The 23,277-nt window shown below is 42.2% G+C and overlaps 1 protein-coding gene across 2 annotated transcripts in view; it reads right to left on the bottom strand.

Moving 5' to 3' along the window:
- The window catches only part of ANKRD16 (ankyrin repeat domain 16), a 59,423-nt gene that overhangs the window by 32,529 nt on the left and 3,617 nt on the right, over window positions 1–23,277 (bottom strand). For both annotated transcript variants that reach the window (XM_073619392.1, XM_073619393.1), the window contains exon 2: window positions 13,396–13,616. In XM_073619392.1, the coding sequence (XP_073475493.1) occupies window positions 13,396–13,616 (221 nt within the window). The remainder of the gene's footprint in view (window positions 1–13,395; window positions 13,617–23,277) is intronic.

The raw sequence follows: 23,277 nt of genomic DNA, 5'->3' as shown, positions 1-23,277 counted from the left end.
TGCCATTTTTTTTCTCACGAAAGTGGAGTTACCCTTTAAGAAAGGTGGGTTGCGAATGTACATTAAAACTTTTTTTCAGCTTTCCCTTTGTTAAATTGGTTCTAAAAACAGGACATTTCTACCTTATTGCATTCCCTGCATCAAGATAAAAAATAATTGTATTGCCTTCTCACCTCCCTATATACTTACCCAAGTGCTGTGCCTGGCTGCCAGTCTTCTCTCCCCTCTGTTATCAGTACACTACACTGAGAGCAGCAGGAGCCATTGGTTCCTGCCAGTCACATCCTGTGAGCAGAGAGCGGGGGATGGGGCTGAGATACACAGTGTGTGCATCTATGGAGGTACACAGCCCAGCTAAGGATTAAGCCCACACCTCTGCCCCCACAGCAAGCGGCCATTGGGGGACCCAAGAGGAGGAGGCCTGGGAACACTTTGTGCAATCCAATTGCACAGAGCTGGCAAGTATAACATGTTTACTATTTTAGAAGGAAAAAAAAAAAAAACAAAAAAAAACAAAACAAAAACACCACTTTAACCACCTCCTGTCCGCACTATAGCCGAAAGACAGCTACAGCGCAGACCTAATTTGGCGGGAGGGCGTCCATAGACGTCCTCCCGTGCTCGAGCGGCCTGCGCGCCCCCTGCAGGTACGTTCTGTGATCAGCAAATCTTTGAGACTCGGCTGATCACAAATGAGAGTATGGGCTCGATCCTGACCCCTTACCAAGTTATCAGCTGTCAGCCAATGACAGATGATCATGTGACATAAAACTGTGCCGGTAATCAGCTATTTTTTTCTCCTTACGCTGGCAGCAAAAAAAAAAAAAAAAAAAATCCGATCACTGGCGGCTGTAAGAGGGACATCAGTCCCGATCGTGGAGAGCCTCTGCAGAAGCTTTTGTCCCCACCAGCGCCACCTATGTCACCAGTGCCTCATCACCAGTGCTGCCTAGCAATACCACCTACCAGTGCCACCCTATCAGTGCCCATCAATGCAGCCCATCAGTGCCCATCAGTGCAGCCTCATCAGTGAATATCAATGAAGGAGAAAAATTACCCATTTGCAAAATTTTAAAACAAAACTATGAAACATGTTTTTTTTTTTTCAAAAAGTTGTCTTTTTTTGTTTTTAGCAAAAAATTTGTGTGAAAAAAAAAAAAGATAAAAATTTCATTTGAGTACAGTGTAGCATGACCGCGCAATCGTCATTCAAAATGTGACAGCGCTGAAAGCTAAAAATTGGTCTGGGCAGACGGGGGGGTTTTAGGGCCCAATAAGCAAGAGGTTAAAGAATAATTCTAGACATGGGGATTCTATACATAGTTACACTGACACGGCTTGGACCAACGTAAGTAGGTACTATGTATACCCTACCTGGCCGATAATGGAAAAACCACTGAAATAAACACCGCTACTCCAGTGATCTTCACTTGCTTCTGGGTCCTGTTCTGAGGACTGCCCTGATGCATTGTGAACACAGGGGTTCGGCCACTTGTTGTGTGCATTCAGAGAATTCTTCGCATTTTCTGAGTGAATGCAAAGCCTTCTCTGATTGGACAAGGTGGAGAGGCAGGGTGGTAGAGTCACGAAGAATGATAAAAGGACTGCTGAACAAAACAAAAGTAGTTTTAGTGCATGTTCAGCTCGCTGGCCATCAGGTCACATACCGTGCCTTGAAAAAGTATTCATACCCCTTAAAATTTTCCATATTTTGTCATGTTACAACCAAAAAACGTAAAATGTATTTTATTGGGATTTTATGTGATAGACCAACACAAAGTGGCAAATAATTGTGAAGTGGAAGTAAAAGATAAATGGTTTTCAAAATGTTTTACAAATAAATATCTGAAAAGTGTGGTGTGCATTTATATTCAGCCCCCCTGAGTCAATACTTTGTAGAACCACTTTTTGCTGCAATTACAGCTGCAAGTCTTTTTGGGGATGTCTCTACCAGCTTTGCAGATCTAGAGAGTGACATTTTATCCCATTCTTCTTTGCAAAATAGCCCAAGCTCTGTCAGACTGGATGGAGAGCGTCTGTGAACAGCAATTTTCAAGTCTTGTCACAGATTCTCAATTGGATTAAGGTCTGGACTTTGACTGGGCCATTCTAAGACATGAATATGCCTAGCTTTAAACCATTCCATTGTAGCTCTGGCTGTATGTTTAGGGTCGTAGTTCTGCTGGAAGGTTTTCTTCTAAGATTGCCCTGTATTTGGTTCCATCCATCTTTCCATCATCTGAACAGCTTCCCTGTCCCTGAAGAAAAGCATTTCCACAAAATAATGCTGCCAACATGTTTTACGGTGGGGATGGTGTGTTCAGGGTGATGTGCAGTGTTAGTTTTCCGCTACACATTGCATTTTGCTTTTAGAACAAAAAGTAAAATTTTGGTCTCATCTGACCAGAGCACCTTCTTCCACATAGTTACATAGTAGTAGGTGAGGGTGAAAAAAAAAGACACAAGTCCAACCTATGTTTGTGATTATTATGTCAGTATTACATTGTATAGAAAAAGGATGAGACAGAGCATCATTCTCTCATGGGGTGATGGGATTTTAATAGATATGTTTTTCTGTCACTGAGGTAATCACAACCACAAGGGTATTGATAAAATATAAGTTTATTACTAGATATAAAATTGTTTCAATAATAACATTCGGTCATATACACATTTGACCACAGTTGATACTGGGAGTATATATGAGATCTGAGGTCTTTTTGACCTCAGATCTCATTTTTTTTTTCCTATTATTTATTTTACTTTTTTTTTTTTTTTTAAAGAACAGTGTAAAAAATAAAAAATGCGCCCCGTCCTGCCGAACTCGCGTGCAGAAGCAAATGCATACGCGAGTAGCGCCCGCATATGAAAACAGTGTTCAAACTACACATGTGAGCTATCGCCGCGATAGGTAGAGCAAGAGCAATAACTCTAGCCCTAGACCTCCTCTGTAACTCAAAACATGCAACGTGTAGAATTTTTTAAACATCACCTATGGAGATTAAGGGTAAAAGTATGTTGCCATTCCACGAGCGGGCACAATTTTGAAGCGTGACATGTTGGGCATCAATTTACTCGGCGTAACATTATCTTCTACAATAGATAAAAAAAAAAAAGCGCTTGTAAGACTGCTGCGCAAATACGGTGTGACGGAAAGTATTGCAACAACTGCCATTTTATTCTCTAGGGTGTTAGAAAAAAAAATGTATAATGTTTGGGGGTTCTAAGTAATTTTCTAGCAAAAAAAACCCCCAAAGTTTTTTAACTTGTAAACAACAAATCTCAGAAAGAGGCTCGGTCCTTAAGTGGTTAAGGTTAAACCTCTTTTCTTCTAAATTTAATGAATGGCCACGTGTCTTGTTAAACTCCCTTCCGCGAAAAAGTTTTATCCCTATTGTGGGACCACCAGTATGGTATTTGTATATTGAAATCATATCCCCTCTCAAGCATCTCTTCTCCAGAGAAAATAAGTTCAGTGTTCGCAATCTTTCCTCGTAACCAATATCCTCCAGACCCTTTAATAGCTTTGTTGCCCTTCTTTGTACTCGCTCCATTTCCAGAAAATCCTTCCCGAGGACTGATGCCCAGAACTGGACAGCATACTCTAGGTGCGGCTGCACCAGAGTCTTGTAGAGCGGAAGAATTATCTCTGGAGTTGATGCCCTTTTTAATGCATGCCAATATTCTGTTTGCTTTGTTAGCAGCAGCTTGGCATTGCATGCCATTGCTGAGCCTATCAAATACTAGGACCCCCAGGTCCTTTTCCATCCTAGATTCCCCCAGAGGTTCTCCCCCTAGTGTATAGATTGCATTCATATTTTTGCCACCCAAATGCATTATTTAAAATGTTTCTACATTAAACCTCATTTGCCATGTAGTTGCCCATCCCATTAATTTGTTCAGATCTTTTTGCAAGGTTTCCACATCCAGCGGAGAAGTTATTGCCCTGCTTATCGTCCGCAAATACAGAGATTGAACTGTTTATCCCATCCTCCAGGTCGTTTATGAACAAAATAAATAGGATTGGTCCCAGCACAGAACCCTGGGGGACCCCACTACCAACCCCTGACCATTCCGAGTACCCCCCTTGTAGCCAGTTTTCAATCCATGTACTCACCCTATGGTCCATTCCAATGGACCTTATTTTGTACAGTAAACGTTTATGGGGAACTGTGTCAAATGCTTTTGCAAAATCCAGATACACCATGTCTACGGGCCTTCCTTTATCTAGATGGCAACTCACCTCCCCATAGAAGGTTAATAGATCAGATTGGCAAGAAGGATTCTTCATGAATCCATGCTAATTACTGCTAATGATACTGTTCTCATTACTAAAATATTGTATATAGTCCCTTATCACCCCCTCCAAGAGCTTGCATACTATTGATGTCAGGCTAACTGGTCTGTAATTCCCAGAGATGTATTTTGGGCCTTTTTTAAATATTGGTACTACATTGGCTTTTCGCCAATCAGTTGGTACCATTCCAGTCAGTAGACTGTCAGTAAAAATTAGGAACAATGGTCTGGCAATTACTTGACTAAATTCCCTAGGTACCCTCGGATGCAAGCCATCTGGTCCCGGTGATTCATTAATGTTAAGTTTCCCAAGTCTAATTTTAATTCTGCCCTCTGTTGACCATGGAGGCGCTTCCTGTGATGTGTCATAAGGATAAAACACTGCAGTTTTGTTTACTGAAGCCCCCTGATTCCCTCGTGAAGACTGAGGATAAGAATAAATTAAATACCTTCGCCATCTCCCCATCTTTTGTAACCAGATGTCTTCCTGACTGTCACCCATCTACTCTTTCCTAGTGCCTGCACCGCTTTGTCTCCACCCGCCTCTGGGCTGGCCTCTGCCGTTTACATTCCTGGCTCTCATTTAGTATGGAGGGTCTTTTCAGTGCTGACAGTTGCTTCCCCAGATTCAGAACTTGGGCTTCCAGGGAAACAATGTGCTTACATTCTGCACAGCAGTATTATTCGCCCTCAATAGGATGATCAAGGAACACATACATGCCGCAAGATGTACACGAGTCACATCTCTACACCCACTGGGCATCGTACCTACCAATTTAATGAGGATTGGGGATTATACCCGGTCCAAATTACCTAACAACTAGCTTCCTGACACTCAACAGGACAATACACAGGTACTCGCTGACCAACGTGCAAACACACACCCCAACGATCTACGCACACTACTCAGACAACACTCAGGTACTCACCCTACACAGGTACTTGAGCCCTGTTAAAACCTCTTGTTTTCAACTCTGGTTTTTTAACTCACCCCTTAGTCCAGTTCCACTAACTGTGGTTTTTTTAAGCTCAAAGATAAGCAGGCTCACAATGAGTTCCACAGAAAGTTATATAGGCCTCAAGCACCTGTGATCAATTAACCAATCCCCTTAATATAACCAATGAAACCACAAAGTTCCTGATTCACTCCCTGGTTATCTCTCGCCTCGACTACTGCAACTCACTCCTCATTGGCCACAAACTTTGGTGATTTATTCTCTCAACATTGTTTCACCAGCTCTGCACATATTCAATGTATTGTATAATTTGCACAGTATATTTTTGCACATTATATATATATATATATATATATATATATATATATATATTTATATTTCAGGTTTAAGACACTGATTTTTTTCCTTTTTCAGTTTCAGTAATTGTTACCGCTACTTGTTCTGTATGCTCTTGATGATCTACAAATATGTGAGTCAGTTTCCTATATTCTTAATGAATTAGTGTTTACGTTATCACGCTATGTGGAGTTTTTCATTAATTTCTCGCATGGTATGTGAACATTCGTTTGTGGCCCTCTATTGGAACACTATTTTTGTGCTGTTGCTGGTGACCGTGGGTGTCAAGCTGCTGCCCTGACCTGGGATCCATTGTGTGTTTAACCACTTCAGCCCCGGACCATTATGCTGCCTAAGGACCAGAGGACTTTTTCCAATTTGGCACTGCGTCGCTTTAACTGCCAATTGCGCGGTCATGCAATGCTGTACCCAAACGAAATTTGCGTCCTTTTCTTCCCACAAATAGAGCTTTCTTTTGATGGTATTTGATCACCTCTGCCATTTTTATTTTTTGCGCTATAAAACGGAAAAAGACCGAAAATTTTGAAAAAAAAAAAAATGATATTTTCTACTTTTTGTTATAAAAAAAAAATCCAATAAACTCAATTTTAGTCATACATTTAGGCCAAAATGTATTCGGCCACATGTCTTTGGTAAAAAAAAATGTCAATAAGCGTATATTTATTGGTTTGTGCAAAAGTTATAGCGTCTACAAACTAGGGTACATTTTCTGGAATTTACACAGCTTTTAGTTTATGACTGCCTATGTCATTTCTTGAGGTGCTAAAATGGCAGGGCAGTACAAAACCCCCCAAATGACCCCATTTTGGAAAGTAGACACCCCAAGGAAATTGCTGAGAGGCATGTTGAGCCCATTGAATATTTATTTTTTTGTCCCAAGTGATTGAATAATGACAAAAAAAAAAAATTTACAAAAAGTTGTCACTAAATGATATATTGCTCACACAGGCCATGGGCATATGTGGAATTGCACCCCAAAATACATTCAGCTGCTTCTCCTGAGTATGGTGATACCACATGTGTGGGACTTTTTGGGAGCCTAGCGGCGTACGGGGCCCCGAAAACCAATCACCGCCTTCAGGATTTCTAAGGGCGTAAATTTTTGATTTCACTCCTCACTACCTATCACAGTTTTGAAGGCCATAAAATGCCAAGATGGCACAAAACACCCCCAAATGACCCCATTTTGGAAAGTAGACACCCCAAGCTATTTGCTTGCTGAGAGGCATGTTGAGTCCATGGAATATTTTATTTTTTGACACAAGTTGCGGGAATGCGACAAATTTTTTTTTTTTTTTGCACAAAGTTGTCACTAAATGATATATTGCTCACACAGGCCATGGGCATATGTGGAATTGCACCCCAAAATACATTTAGCTGCTTCTCCTGAGTATGGGGATACCACATGTGTGGGACTTTTTGGGAGCCTAGCCGCGTACGGGGCCCCGAAAACCAATCACCGCCTTTAGGATTTCTAAGGGTGTAAATTTTTGATTTCACTCTTCACTGCCTATCACAGTTTCGAAGGCCATGGAATGCCCAGGTGGCACAAAACCCCCCAAATGACCCAATTTTGGAAAGTAGACACCCCAAGCTATTTTGCAGCTCTCATTTATTTTTGAAAATGAAGAAAGACAAGAAAAAAAATTTTTTTTTTCAATTTTCACAAATTTTGTGACAAAAAGTGAGGTCTGCTAAATACTCACTATACCTCTCAGCAAATAGCTTGGGGTGTCTAATTTCCAAAATGGGGTCATTTGGGGGGGTTTTGTGCCACCTGGGCATTCCATGGCCTCCGAAACTGACAGGCAGTGAAGAGTGAAATCAAAAATTTACGCCCTTAGAAAGCCTGAAGTCAGTGCTTGGTTTTCCGGGTCCCGTACGCGGCTAGGCTCCCAAAAAGTCTCACACATGTGGTATCCCCGTACTCAGGAGAAGCAACAGAATGTATTTTGAGTGTAATTTCACATATTCCCATGGCATGTTTGAGCAATATATCATTTAGTGACAACTTTGTGCAAAAAATAAATAAATAAATAAATTTGTCTCTTTCCTGCAACTTGTGTCACAATATAAAATGTTCCATGGACTCGACATGACTCTCAGCAAATAGCTTGGGGTATCTACTTTCCAAAATAGGGTCATTTGGGGGGGTTTTGAACTGTCCTGGCATTTTATGCACAACATTTAGAAGCTTATGTCACACATCACCCACTCTTCTAACCACTTGAAGACAAAGCCCTTTCTGACACTTTTTGTTTACATGAAAAAATTATTCTTTTTTGCAAGAAAATTACTTTGAACCCCCAAACATTATATATTTTTTTTAAAGCAAATGCCCTACAGATTAAAATGGTGGGTGTTTCATTTTTTTTTTTTTTTCACACAGTATTTGCGCAGCGATTTTTCAAACGCATTTTTTGGGGAAAAAAACACACTTTTTTAAATTTTAATGCACTAAAACACACTATATTGCCCAAATGTTTGATGAGATAAAAAAGATGATCTTAGGCCAAGTACATGGATATCAAACATGACATGCTTTAAAATTGCGAACAAAATGTGCAGTGGCGACAAACTAAATACATTTTTAAAAGCCTTTACAGGTTACCACTTTAGATTTACAGAGGAGGTCTACTGCTAAAATTACTGCCCTCGATCTGACGTTCGCGGTGACACCTCACATGCATGGTGCAATTGCTGTTTACATTTGACGCCAGACCGACGCTTACGTTCGCCTTTGCGTGAGAGCAGGGGGGGACAGGGGTCCTTTTTTTTTTTTTTTTCTTTATTATTTTTTTGCTTTTTTATCTTATTTTTAAACTGTTCCTTTCATTTTTTTTTTTTTTTTTTTTAATCATTTTTATTGTTATCTCAGGGAATGTAAATATCCCCTATGATAGCAATAGGTAGTGACAGGTACTCTTTTTTGAAAAAATTGGGGTCTATTAGACCCTAGATCTCTCCTCTGCCCTCAAAGCATCTGACCACACCAAGATCGGTGTGATAAAATGCTTTCCCAATTTCCCAATGGCGCTGTTTACATCCGGCGAAATCTAAGTCATGAAATGCTTGTAGCTTCCGGTTTCTTAGGCCATAGAGATATTTGGAGCCACTCTGGTCTCTGATCAGCTGGCTGAATCACCGGCTGCATTCTCAGGTTCCCTGTTGAGACAGGAGAGCCAGAGAAAAACACGGAAGACGGTGGGGGGGGGGGGGTCATTCCCTCCCACTGCTTGTAAAAGCAGTGTAGAGGCTAATTAGCCGCTAGGATTGCTTTTACATGAAAGCCGACCGCTGGCTGAAAAGAATGATACCAAGATGATACCTAAACCTGCAGGCATCATTCTGGTATAACCACTCAAAGTCGTGAATGGCGTACCTAAAGACAAAAAAATGGTTAACAATAAAACACAGTAAACGGTAAAGTATAAAAAATTGCATACCTGAAAAACAAACATGATAAAACATAAAAACAATAAAACATTGCAGAATAGAATACAGTAAAAAAGAGCAGAACAATAGAGCGAGAATAGAGAGAGAGAGAGAGAACAATAAAACGACAACTATTTTTTTTTATTTCATATATTTTTATTTCATATATTTTTATTTTTTTACACTTTTTTTTGTAACTAACTTTTATAACTGTAACCGGTTCCAGGTTCGGGTCTCTCAAAATGCGATGGCATCTTGGGAGACCCTGTGAAAGTGTCCTAGTCTGTGCAATGCTGTACCCTACGCTAATACTCAACTAGTGAATGGTAGCATTCAAAACATTCACCAATGCAAAGACCAGGATTGTCAGGACAGGAGGGACAATAATAGCGGGTGTCACGCCTATATCCGTGCTTGCTGCAGACACGACATCTTTTTTTGGAGGGGTTCGTTGGGTAGGGGTATTTGGGAGGACATAAAAAAAATGCCTCTCATGCAGCCGACTGCATTTGGTTGGGGATGTGAATGGGGGAATTACGGGCGCTGCAGAAGTGGTGGGTTCCCAACTAGGATTGGCGAATGCAGCAGGAAGGCATTATGGGCACGACGGGCCTGTGTTTGTCTTCTTCTTGGTGGCAGTGGGACACTACGCGTGTTTGCCACCTCACCAGCTTGAACTGCACTTATGGGACTCACCACGTCACCAAGTGTTACTGCAGTGCTGGTTTGACTACGACCGGGGTGTACTAGGCCACTGGTGCTTGCCAGTTCACCAAAACTCTACCCAAAAAACTGTTAGCGATCGCAGGGATCAGGCCTGACTCTGCGAACGCTGCAGTTATGCGTTTAGTGTTTTGTAAGTGACAGTGATCGATCGATACTGCACTTGGGTGGGCTGGGCAGGGCCGGGCGGATGGGGCAAAATGCAGGTGTTAGCAGGTATCTGGGCTGATCCCACTAACACTGCGTTTTTGGGAACCCTAAACTGCTGGGGACGCTAGTATAGATCTGATCGGATCAGATATTGGTCCGTTCAGATACTATACCACTAAGGGAGGCGTATGCTGCGTGCGTGGGTGTTAGCGGTACTGGCGCTAACCTGACGCTGCCTGGGGCTGGTGCTTGCCAGTTCACCAAAACGCTACCAAAAAAACTGTTAGCGATCGCAGGGATCAGGCCTGACTCTGCGAATGCTGCAGTTATGTGTTTAGTATTTTGTAAGTGTCAGTGATCGATCGATCGATACTGCACTTGGGTGGGTTGGGCTGGGCGGAGGGGCAAAACGCAGGTGCTAGCAGGTATCTCGGCTGATCCCGCTAACACTGCGTTTTTGGGAACCCTAAACTGCTAGGGACGCTAGTATAGATCTGATCGGATCAGATATTGATCCGTACAGATACTATACCACTAAGGGAGGCGTATGCTGCGTGCGTGGGTGTTAGCGGTACTGGCGCTAATCTGACGCTGCCTGGGGCGACGCATATCACCGCCGGGCGATCAGGGGGCTAAACCTTTATTCGGTAATAAACGGCGGGTGCCCTGACACTATAAAAAATAAACGAACTAACCAGCGTCACCCGTAACAGTTATACGGTGATCAGTGGTGAATGGTTTAACTAGGGGGCAATCAAGGGGTTAAAACATTTATAAGATAGTATATGGGAGTCCCTGTCGCTATAAAACGCTGACGGCGAACCTAAATATTTACGTCCCTAACTAGCGTCACCAGTGACACTAATACAACTATCAGAAAAATGATTGCTTAGCGACACTGGCGACGGGGGGGTGATCAAGGGGTTAAAACTTTATTAGGGGGTGTTAGGGGGGTACCCTAGACCTAAATGGGGCTAATACTCACTGCCCTAACACACTAACTGTCACAAACTGACACCAATCAGTAATTAGAAAAAAAAAAAAAACTGCTTGGTGTCAGTGTGACATGGGGGGGGGGGGGGGTGATTAGGGGGTGATTGGGGGGCGATCGGGGGGGGGGGGTAAATCGGGGGTGTAATGTGTGCCTGGCATGTTCTACTGTGTGTGTGTGTGTGTGTGTGTGTGTGTGTGTGTGTGTTTGTGCACTCACATTGATGTCTTCTGTCCTCGGCGCCGGAACGGAAACTGCCGAACCGAGGAGAGATGACATCACATCCCCTGCCTGTGTGTACTACACACAGGCAGGGGAGGATTCTCATTGGCTGGGAGTGATCGCGAGGGGGGGCCACGATCGGATGGCCTGCCCCTCATCTCTCGTCGCTCCCAGACCAAAAGGCGACCGCCACTGTCACCGGGGGAAGGCAAGGACGTAAATACACGCCCTTTTGCCTGCCCGTGCCGCTCTGAGGACGTATAAAGTCGCGCGGCGGTCGTCAAGTGGTTAAGGAGATGTACCCTTTTGACCAGTTGGTCGCAAAGCCTTTGTGACTTGGATGGCATAAGTCTCCCCAAGTCAACAACATCTGGTAAGCCCCCTAAGTGGCTTCTTCACCATTCCTAACTTTCCTGCAACGTTGATGGTCTCTAACATCTATACAGATTCCTGTGGCTTTATTTATATGTGTTTTTTTTTGGACTATAATATATATTGGTTCTTACCGATTTGTGCTTGGACTGCTGCCTGTATATCTATATTTTTAGTTGGATACTTTGGTGATTTCTTCTCTCAACACTGTTTCACCAGTTCTGCACATATTCAATGTATTGTATAATTTGCACAGTATATTTTTGCACTAAGATATGATCATTCCATAATGTATGTATGTATGTATGTATGTATATATATATATATATATATATATATATATATATATATATATATATATATAATCTTTTATAATTCAGGTTTAAGACACTGAATTTTTCATTTTTCAGTTTGTTTTGGTTTTATAGCGCTACACTTTCACATTTACACTTACTACTTGGGTCTATAGTTGTGTTGGCTGCTGTTTTACCTACACCATACGCAGCGCTGTATTGTTTTTTCCATATACTTTCTTTTAACAATGGCTTTCTTTTTGCCACTTTTCCATAAAGACCAGATTTGTGGAGAGCACGATTAATAGTTGTCCTGTGGACAGATTCTCCCACCTGAGCTGTGGACCTCTGCAGCTCCTCCAGAGTTAGCATGGGCCTCTTGGCTGCTTCTCTGATTAAATGCTCTCCTTGCCCGGCCTGTCAGTTTAGGTGGATGGCCATGTCTTGGTAAGTTTGCAGTTGTGCCATTCTCTTTCCATTTTCGGATGATGGATTGAATACATAGTTACATAGTGAGTAAGGTTGAATAAAGACACAAGTCCATCCAGTTCAACCTGAGTGAGCACCCACAACTGTCCCCATCCCCGCACATTGCGTCCCATCAAGATGCCCATCCACGATATTATTATATTTTTTATATATATTTAATGTTGTGCCATCAATCTACGCAGTGCTCCACACACACTGGTACCCACCCCCAAGGGGTCTGCAATCCAAGTTCCCCAACTCACACCCATACACCAGGGCCATTTTTTTTTTTTTGGACAGAAGCCAATAAACTTAACAGTATGTCTTGGAGTGTGGGAGGAAACCGGAGTACCCGGAGGAAACCCACGCAGGCACAGGGAGAACATGCAAACTCCAGGCAGGTAGTGTCGTGGTTGGTATTCAAACCAGTGACCCTATTGCTGCGATGTCAGAGTGCTAACTACTACACCACTGTGCTGCCAAACCACTACACCACTGTGCTGCCGTGAATTGTTGAAAGCTTGGGAATTTTTTTTTTTTTTTTTAACCTAACCCTGCTTTAAACTTCTCTACAACTTTATCCCTGACCTGTCTGGTGCATTCCTTGGCCATCATAATGCAGTTTGTTCTTGCTCTAAAAAAAAAAAAAAAAAAAAAAAAAAAAAAAAAAAAACTGAGGGCTTCACAGAACAGCTGTATTTATACAGAGATTAAATTACACACAGGAGGCCTCTTTTTTCTAAATTAGGTGACTTCTGAAGACAATTGATTCCACTGGATTTTAGTTAGGAGTATCAGAGTAAAGGAGGCTGAATACAAAAGCACGCCACACTTTTTAGATATTTATTTGTAAAAAATGTTGAAAACCATTTAATCATTTTCCTTCCACTTCACAATTATGTGCCACTTTGTGTTGGTCTATCACATAAAATCCCAATAAAATACATTTACGTTTTTGGTTGTAACATGACAAAATGTGGAAAATTTCAGGGGGTATGAATACTTTTTCAAGGCACTGCAGTCCTCAAACCAACATGGCTAAAAATAGAGCTACTGGCCTGTTTTGAAATATTTGTGTAATAGGAAAAGGCTGCAGTACGTTAAATAGAGCACTGTAAAGTGAGGTCAGTACCTGCTGTGTGAAGTGGTGTTCTCTTTATCTTGCTCTCGGTGTGCCAGATATCAGGAAACGCATCAAGCAGATATTCAATAATCGCTGGGTCTCCTTCCCTTGCTGCAATATGAAAACAGTTCCAGCCGTCCTTATTTTTCAGCATGGGGTTGGCTTTGTGTTCAACCAGATCCTTGATAATATCTAGGTTTTTCCTGGTACAAGCCATCATCAGAGGTGTCCTGAATTCAAATGATATTGTATTGTCAAGATGCAGTTAATCAAATGAACATCACAGTAGCCATAATTATATGTATCAGAATCATTTCAAGGAAAGGGCCCTATGTAGGGCTGACACCCGTCCGGACAGTCTGGATTTTGAATCGTGTGTCCAGATTTGAACCCGGACACAATATTGTGGGAACTCTGATGTAAGTGGGAGGTTTGGTAAACAGAAACCCCCTTACATCAGAGTTCCCCTTTACACCAGTTTCCATATCGTTCCTCCTTAAAAAACATTTTTTTCTGTGTGCGGCTAAAGTGTTCGGGTTTGGCGTAAAGAAAAGGTGGCAACCCTAGCCCTAGGGCAGTAGGTAACTGGAAGACAGAAATCGCCAAAATAAGTAAAAATAGTTTTCATATACTTAGGCTATGTTCACACTTAGTATGTGTCAGGAACACATGCAAAATTGCATGTATTCCCAACATGCACAGAAATGTGCATGTGCAGACATGCGGCAGTGCCATTAATTGTTAATGGCAGCCCAACACATCTGTTTTCTGCAGCACTGTTATCGGTGTGATGCGATTTTGTAAGCGAGTCAGCGTCTTCTTTTGTGCATTTCTTATGTATAGGTCAGCCCATTGAAATGAATAAACTGCTCTACACATAATGCACAGAAACATGTGCGCTCCATCTCACCTGCATGATGTGAAGGTAACCATACTGTCATTTTCCTTTCCTGGCTTTGTCCCATGTCAGCACGCAATGGGTCATCTCCATCCCTCAACCCCTATAGGACAACCCATATCTAGATTTATAAAATCGATGGAGCCTCCACTAGCAGGTGTCCCACAACTAAACCCGGCACGAAATAGGATCGGTTTAGTGCCGATTACGAGGCAGAGCCAGGAAAGGGAAATTAAAATAAGTGTATGAAAACAATTTTCTGTTTTCCTGGCTCAGCGTCATGTCAACACACTACAGGACTTAAAGCAGAACTAAAGCCACAAAAACTGCCCTCCCACCTAATGATTTGAAGCCCCTAAGGTTTCTCACCAACATCTTCTCCCTGGCTTTTTCTGGCTGCCCAGGACTTCAGCCTTTTTGATTGGCCAGCGCAGGATAATGTAACTCAAATGCATGCAGAGGAGTTCATTCATCTCTGCACACAGCCCCACTGCACACTGATCACAGGGGGGTGTTCTCTAAATGGCAGAGGTGCCAGGTGAGCACCCCTGTGATCTGTGCAATGTGGCAGCTGCTCAGCTTACTGTAGTAGTGCCAGCTTCCCCACTGATCCCTCCGATTGTATAATCTCGATACAATCTCCTTTAGATCTACCAAAACAATTTAATACGAGGATAAACCTAAACAATGCATTAAATATACAGTGAGGGGAAAAAAAGTATTTGATCCCTTGCTGATTTTGTACAGGTGCCCACTGACAAAGAAATGTTCGGTCTATATTTTTAATGGTAGGTTTATTTTAACAGTGAGATAATAAGAACAAAAATATCCAGAAAAACGCATTTGAGTGAAATAAGTATTTGACCCCTTCACAAAACATGACTTTGTACTTGGTTGCAAAACTCTTGTGGGCAATCACAGAGGTCAGACGTTTTCTTGTAGTTGGCCACCAGATTTGCACACATCTCAGGAGGGATTTTGCCCCACTCCTCTTTCCCCATCCTCTCCAAGTCAATAAGGTTTCAAGGCTGACGTTTGGTAACTCGAACCTTCAGCTCCCTCCACATGTTTTCTATGGGACTAAGGTCTGGAGACTACCTTTGTAAAAAAAAAAAAAAAAAAAAAAAAAAAAGGTCCGGAGACTGGCTAGGTCACTCCAGGACCTTAATGTACTTCTTCTTGAGCTACTTCTTTGTTGCCTTGGCCGTGTCTTTTGGGTCATTGTCATGCTGGAATACCCATCCATGACCCATTTTTAATGCCCTGACTGAGGGAAGAAGGTCCTCTCCCAAGATTTGAAGGTACATGGCCTGCCCATCGTCCCTTTGATGTAGTGAAGTTGTCCAGTCTCCTTAGCAGAAAGCCCAATGTTTCCACCTCCATGTTTGAGAGTGGGGATGGTGTTCTTGGGGTCTTCCTAGGCAGCATTCCTCCTCCTCTAAACACGGTGAGTTGATGCCAAAGAGCGTGATTTTGGTCTCTTCTGACCACAACATTTTTCACCCAGTTCTCCTCTGAATCATTCAGATGTTCATTAGCAAACTTCAGACGGGCCTGTACATGTGCGTTCCTGAGCAGGGGGACCTTGCGGGCGCTGCAGTCCTTCACGACGTAGTTTGTTACCAATTGTTTTCTTGGCGACTATGGTCCCAGCTGCCTTGAGATCAATGACAAGATTCTCCCATGTAGTGCTGGGCTGATTCCTCATCGTTCTCACCTCGTGGAGTTTCAATGATCATGAGATCTTGCATGGAGCCCCTGACCAAGGGAGATTGACAGTAATTTTGTGTTTCATCCATTTGCAAATAAACGCAACAACTGTTGTCACCCCCTCACCAAGCTGCTTGACAATGGTCTTGTAGCCCATTCCAGACTTGTATAGGTCTACAATCTAGCTCTTTGGTATTGGCCACGGTGGAGAAATTGGAATCCGATTGCTTCTGTGGACAGGTGTCTTATACATACAGTTAACAATCTGAGATTAGGCTCGATTCACATCTATGCATGTTGCTTTTGAGCGTTTCCGCAGTGTTTTTTGCGGTGCTTGCTGCGTTTTTGAACATGCGTTTTTGCCACTTTTTTTTCTACAGTGTTTTTTAAATACTGTATACAGTGTTAAAAAAAAAAAAAAAAAAAAAAAAAAACGCAGCAAAAACGCGGTACTTGCGTTTTTGGATGCGGGTCCATTGAATTCTATTACATGCAAAACGCTGCATTTTGCATGAAAAAAGTCCCTGACCCTTTCCAAAAACGCAGAGGCACAAAAATGCATTGATGTGAATATGTTCCATAGGAACCCATGTTAAAAAATTCCCATGCATTTCTGCAAAATGCATCAAAAAAAGCATTAGTGTGAATGGAGCCTTAGTGCCGGTTCACACAGGGGCGGCACGACTTGCAGGTCGCCTCAGCGAGGCGACCTGCAAACGACTTCTGAGGCGACTTGCAAAACGACTTCTGTATAGAAGTCTATGCAAGTCGCCCCAAGTCGCCCCCAAAGTAGTACAGGAACCTTTTTCTAAGTCGGAGCGACTTGCGTCGCTCCTATTAGAACGGTTCCATAGTACAGAACGGGAGGCGACTTGTCAGGCGACTAGGTCGCCTGACAAGTCGCCCCTATGTGAACCGAGCCTTACAGAGTGCTCCTAATCTAAGCTCATTACCTGTATAGAAGACACCTGGGAGCCAGAAAACTTGCTGATTAATAGGGGATCAAATACTTATTTCACTCATTAGAAATGCAAATCAATTTATAACAGTTTTGAAATGTGTTTTTTTTTTTGGATATTTTTGTTGTTATTCTGTCTCTCACTATTAAAATACACCTACCATTAAAATTATAGACTGATCATTTCTTAGTCAATGAGCAAACGTTCAAAATCGGCAGGAGATCAAATACTTTTTTCCCCTCACTGTACAGTGCTTTGAAAAAGTATTCACACCCCTTGAAATTTCCACACTTTGTCATATTACAAAATACTGCATGTGGTATTTATCTCTTGAAACTATTAGGTATTTTATCTCATGCCATATCCAGCGGGATGGATACAGTGGAGAAGACTTAAAATCCCTGTCAGTTTTTGTTAACGAAGAGGTAAAATGGTTTAAACATGCCGACTCACTTAAACGCCGTTCACACCTAGGCGATTTGAATCGCTGGCGGTATCGCCGTGATTCTGCCCACAAATTCCAGAATCACAGCAAAATGCAGGACATGTTTGCGAAGCCATTATTTCTTAATGGCACCCCAAACATGGCGTGACCACAAATATCGAACAACAAAACATGTTAAAATCATGGCAAAAATCACAACGCCAAATGCTCCTGGCTCTGTGCCAAGATTTGGTACATGAGCTTCTTTGGAGCGTTTTTTTGAAGCGGAGGGAGGCCCATTCAAATGAATGGTGCTGGGTGCTGCTCCAAAAAACACTCCACTAAAAACCACAAAAGAAGAAAAAAAAAAAAAAAAAAAAAAAAAAAAAAAAAAATTAAAAAATGCGCTGCAGCAGCTGTCGCTGCACTATGCTCAGGTGTGAATGAAGCCTAAGAAAAAAGGTGGCTAAAATACCAGTCAAAGGGAAGCTGCTTTCACAGGACAAACATGGAGTATCAAAAACAACTAAGTTCAATTAAATAAATACAAGATATCTTTATAAATGTCAAATATTGAAAGAAAAACTGTATCAAAAATTACACACACATATAAATAGCGTTCTTCTACAACGTGGTCTTTTTTTATTGGTGGAAGAAGGGTAATTTTTGATACTATTTTCATTCAATATTTTACATTTATAAAGATCTTTTGTATGTACTTAAAGTATAATCAAAGGAAATTATTTTTTTTTAGTTTTGGATAGAGCAGGATTAGAACACCTATTAGGTTTTTAGTGTGGTTTGTGCCCTGTTAAAGTAATTAAGGTTTATTTTTTGTTTTTTTTTTTAAATAACAAACATGTTATACTTACCTGCTCTGTGTAAGGGTTTTACACAGAGCGGCCCCAATCCTCCTCTCCTGGGGTCCGCCGGCGGCGCTCCTGGCCCCTCCTCTTCGTCGAGTGCCCCCACAGAGAGACGCTTTCCATGGGGGGCACGCCCCCGAGTCCTGCTGCTGTGTCCATTGACACAGACATCAGGACTCAGCCCCCGCCCACAATGCCCAATGGCTCCTGCTGCTATCAATCTATCCAATGAGGACCCAAGACGCTGGAGCTGCTGTGCTTGTCCCAGTCGCTGGAACGACCGGGTTCAGGTAAGAAAAAGCGGGCTCTGGGGGGCTGCTGCAGCACAGAGATTTACCCTCTCTATTTGTCCTGTTTGCCATCATCATTGAAACTGAAATTTAAAGAAAATCACACATTTTGGATTGTCCCCAGAAAAGTAATAGAGGGGAAATTTTCCAATGAAGCCACTAGTTCTGGTGACCTGAGGGACCCCAAAGAATTCCCTCCTTTTGCAGGAATTTCCTCTCGCTTCCTCTTTTGGCTATGGGACAGGAAGTGAAATCTCCCCAATAAGACACAGATTGCCAAAAAAAAAAAAAACTGACAGGAGTTCTAACCTTCCATTACTCTATCCAAAATTAAAGAGACAGTTTTGCCTTTAGTTACACTTTCATACAGCCTTTCTCAACACAGAGGAACACTTAAAATAACTTTCCAGTCTGAGGAAACCTCTACTAAAAATTCCTATATCTAAGCTCGTGATACATTAGTGTGATGGTCAGTGGGAAGAATGCTCCTTACACTTGTGGTCACTGGGAATTGTTACCCATTATTGATAGCTAAAAAGGTCAATGATGTCAGTGGGAAGATACCGCTAAAAAGAATTGTGAAAAAGTAAAGTATCCCCACTACATATTAGAGGTCGACCGATATGGGTTTTTCTCTGGCCGATGCCGATGCCGATGCCGATATTTAGAAATCGCGGTGGCCGATTCTGATATGTGATGCCGATTTTTTTTGGGCCGATATATTTGGCCGATTTTTTTTTTTTTTTTTCCCTTCATCTCATAAAATCTAACAGTTAGACCCCTTTCACACTCGGGCGTTTTTCAGGCGCTTTTGGGCTAAAAAGAGCGCCTGTAAAGTGCCTGTAAAACGGCTCCCCTGCAGTCTCAGTGTGATATCCTGAGTGCTTTCACACTGAGGCGATGCGCTGGCAGGATGTAAAAAAAAGTCCTGCAAACGGCATCTTTGGAGCGGTGTATACCACCACTCCTGCCCATTGAAATGAATGCGCACCGCTGCCGAAGCGCCTGCAAAGCGTTTTGGCAGCGGCGCTTCAGGGGTGCATTTAACCCCTTCCTCGGCCGCTAGCTGGGTTATAAGCGCCCCGCTAGCAGCCGAATAGTGCCTCTAAAATGACGGTAAAGCGCCACTAAAACTAGCAGCGTTTTACCATCAACGCATGCCCGCTCCAGTGTGAAAGCAACCTTCAGTGATACAGAAAATTTTTTACATTTAAACATTAAACAAAACAAACCTCCAATCAGTTCACTTGTATGTATAATTTAGAAAAAAAAAAAAAAAAAAAACCTATCTTAAATACACAAAAACAGGTAATCAAAACTTTTGGACGAAAAAAAAATGGGCTAACTTTACTGCTTAGTTTTTTTTTTTAATTCATTACTGTATTTTTTTTTTTTTTTTAAATTGCGTTTGAAAGACCGCTGCGTAAATACCGCGTGACATAAAATATTGCAACAACCGCTATTTTATTCCCTAGGGTCTCTGCTAAAAAAAAATATATATAATGTTTGGGGGTTCTAAGTGATTTTCTAGCAGAAAATACAGGATTTTTACCTGTAAGCAACAAGTGTCAGAAAAGATTTAGTCTTTAAATGGTTAAACTGAGAATTCCTACACGGAGTTCAGTCTATTGATAAAAAAGAACTTGAAGAGATACAAATGTATCTTCTTATCAGACTTGGCAGGCTACCCAGAGGAGGAGAGAAGATAACTTTCAGGCAACTTGCATTGACTCTATTACAGAAGTCATTTGCAAGTCATGGCTGAAGTTACAATCGGCCTTTTTTATCAGCACAATCGGCTGATGCCGATTAAGTAAAAAATGCCAAATATCAGCCGATATATCGGTCGACCTCTACTACATATGACATATGTTCTAACAAGGAATTCGACCATTGTGATATGCATGTACATTGTATTATGTTTGGAGTGATTGGGAGGTTTTTTGCAGCAAATGATGGCTATGCTTCAGTGGCGGCCTGTGCCTTGTGGGTGCATGGGCGCTGGCCCCCCTATACCTGCTGCCGCCCCCACATCTATGCGCCCGGCCCCTTTCAGGCCACCGGACGCATGGATTCCTATGGCGGGGGCGGGAGGGGATGTATCTTTTTTTTGCAGCACCTGATTAGAGCCAGAGGCTCTAATAGGCTTCAAAAAAGGGTGGGCTTGGGGCGCATAGAGTGCACAGTGAGGGCACAGTGGCAGCCTTTGATGACATTCTCAAAATGCGCCCCCCCCCCCCCAAAAAAAAATTATTTTGAGCACCAGCCGCCACTGCTATGCTTGTATATACACAAAAAAAGTCTCTAGGAAAAAAAAAAGGAGGGAAATATCAGTACAACACACAGTAGATAGATTTTACTACATGTAATGGGGTGGATTTACTAAAGGCACATAGACTGAGCACTTTGCAAGTGAAGTTGCTCCAGAGCTTAGTAAATAAGGGGGAGGTCTGCTGACTTCCATCATCCAATCATGTGCAAGCAAAAATGTTGTGCAACTTGTAAATTGCAATCTATTTGCCTTAAAGAATATAATAAATATAGGCACAACTTGATTTTTTATATTCATTTTGGATAGAGTAAGAGAGGACTAAGGGGGCACTAACACCAATAAAAACCTGCAGGCGTTCTAATCCACCTCCATTCTATCCAAAACTAAAAAAGTTTTGGATAGAGTTATACTTTAAGGAAATCGACCACCAATGATTTCCAGATTTAGGTTTGTATGCATTACTATTGAGAGAACTGATCCAAAAAGGTAGAGACTACTCAAAATTGGCTATTATACTTTTACATTCCCTAAAGTAGTTGTTAACCTCCCTGGCGGTATTCCCGAGTGTGGCTCGGGGTTAAAATTCAGTACCATTAGCGGTAACCCCGAGCCACACTCGGGATCGCATTGCAGGATCCTGGGGCGGCTTTACTTACCTTGTCCCCGGGATCCTGCGATGTCACCCGCAGTGTCCGAGGACTCCGTCCTCCTCCGAAGCCTCTCCGTGCCAGGCTCCGTTCCCTGCGAGCGGCGCGACGCACGGGGGCGGAGCCTGGCGGCAAATTAAAAAAAAAGTAAAAATCATAACACATACAGTACTGTAATCTTACAGATTACAGTACTGTATGAAATGATTTCACATCCCTTTTGTCCCCAGTGCTTTGGCCCATGCCCTGCATGCAGTTTTATATTATATATACTGTTCTTTCTGCCTGGAAACTGGAGATTGTCCATAGCAACCAAAAAGTGTCCCTTTACGTCAAAAGTGGCTTTAGACCAGCTAGAAAACAGCGATAGTAAATTAGAACACTTGCAGAATTGAGCGATAGTGAATTGTGGGGAAATTTATTTTATTACTATTTTTTTTTTTTTTTTAATTATTTATTTTTATTTATTATATTATAATTTATGTTTTTGTGTTTCAAACTTTATCATACCCGGGATATCTACTAGACTCTGGTTTGGACAGATTTAAGTGTGTTATTGTTAAGATTTACAGACCTACAATATAAAACGCCAAATTTCCAAGCAAAATAATTGTACCGCTTTCAGCACCTAAAATCCGAAATAATCATACCGCCAGGGAGGTTAACCTCCCTGGCGGTTTTCCCGAGTGTGGCTCGGGGTTAAAATTCAGTACCATTAGCGGTAACCCCGAGCCACACTTGGGATCGCATTGCAGGATCCTGGGGCGGCGTTACTTACCTTGTCCCCGGGATCCTGCGATGTCCCCCGCAGTGTCCGAGGGCTCCGTCCTCCTCCGAAGCCTCTCCGTGCCAGGCTCCGTTCCCTGCGAGCGGCGCGACGCACGGGGGCGGAGCCTGGCGGCAAATTCAAAAAACTGTCAAAATCATAACACATACAGTACTGTAATCTTACAGATTACAGTACTGTATGAAATGATTTCACATCCCTTTTGTCCCCAGTGCTTTGGCCCATGCACTGCATGCAGTTTTACATGATATACACTGTTCTTTCTGCCTGGAAACTGGAGATTGTCCATAGCAACCAAAAAGTGTCCCTTTACGTCAAAAGTGGCTTTAGACCAGCTAGAAAACAGCGATAATAAATTAGAACACTTGCAGAATTGAGCGATAGTGAATTGTGGGGAAATTTATTTTATTACTATTTTTTTTTTTTTTTAATTATTTATTTTTATTTATTATATTATAATTTATGTTTTTGTGTTTCAAACTTTATCATACCCGGGATATCTACTAGACTCTGGTTTGGACAGATTTAAGTGTGTTATTGTTAAGATTTACAGACCTACAATATAAAACGCCAAATTTCCATGCAAAATAATGGTACCGCTTTCAGCACCTAAAATCCGAAATAATCATACCGCCAGGGAGGTTAAAGAGTAAAAGCCTCAAAAAAAAAAAAAAAAAAAATACACCCTGCAAGACAAAGGCATAATGAGCTAGTATGCATAGCATACTAGCTCTTTATGAATTACTTACCTGAGATCGAAGCCCCCGCATCGGCCCTCGTTCGCGTCCTGCTCTGACGCCATCCCGGAGTGACTTCTGGGTACCACGGCTCCGGCGCTGTGACTGGCCGGAGCCGCGATGTCACTCCCACACATGCGCGCTGGTGCCACCACTAACGGCACGATTGCTGTTAGAAACAGCACGCTCAGTGCGCCTGCGCCCTATGTCTACGGCGCATGCGCTGTAGACATCAGTACCGCTATTTCTGCAAATATCTCCTAAACCTTTTAGGTTTGGGAGATATTTCTTGCACCTACAG

Source organism: Aquarana catesbeiana, linkage group LG03 (genome assembly GCF_042186555.1).
Source record: "Aquarana catesbeiana isolate 2022-GZ linkage group LG03, ASM4218655v1, whole genome shotgun sequence".
Classification (NCBI taxonomy): Eukaryota; Metazoa; Chordata; class Amphibia; order Anura; family Ranidae; genus Aquarana; species Aquarana catesbeiana.
Note: the sequence above shows the minus strand (reverse complement) of the source record. Positions and strands in the feature narration are given on the sequence as shown.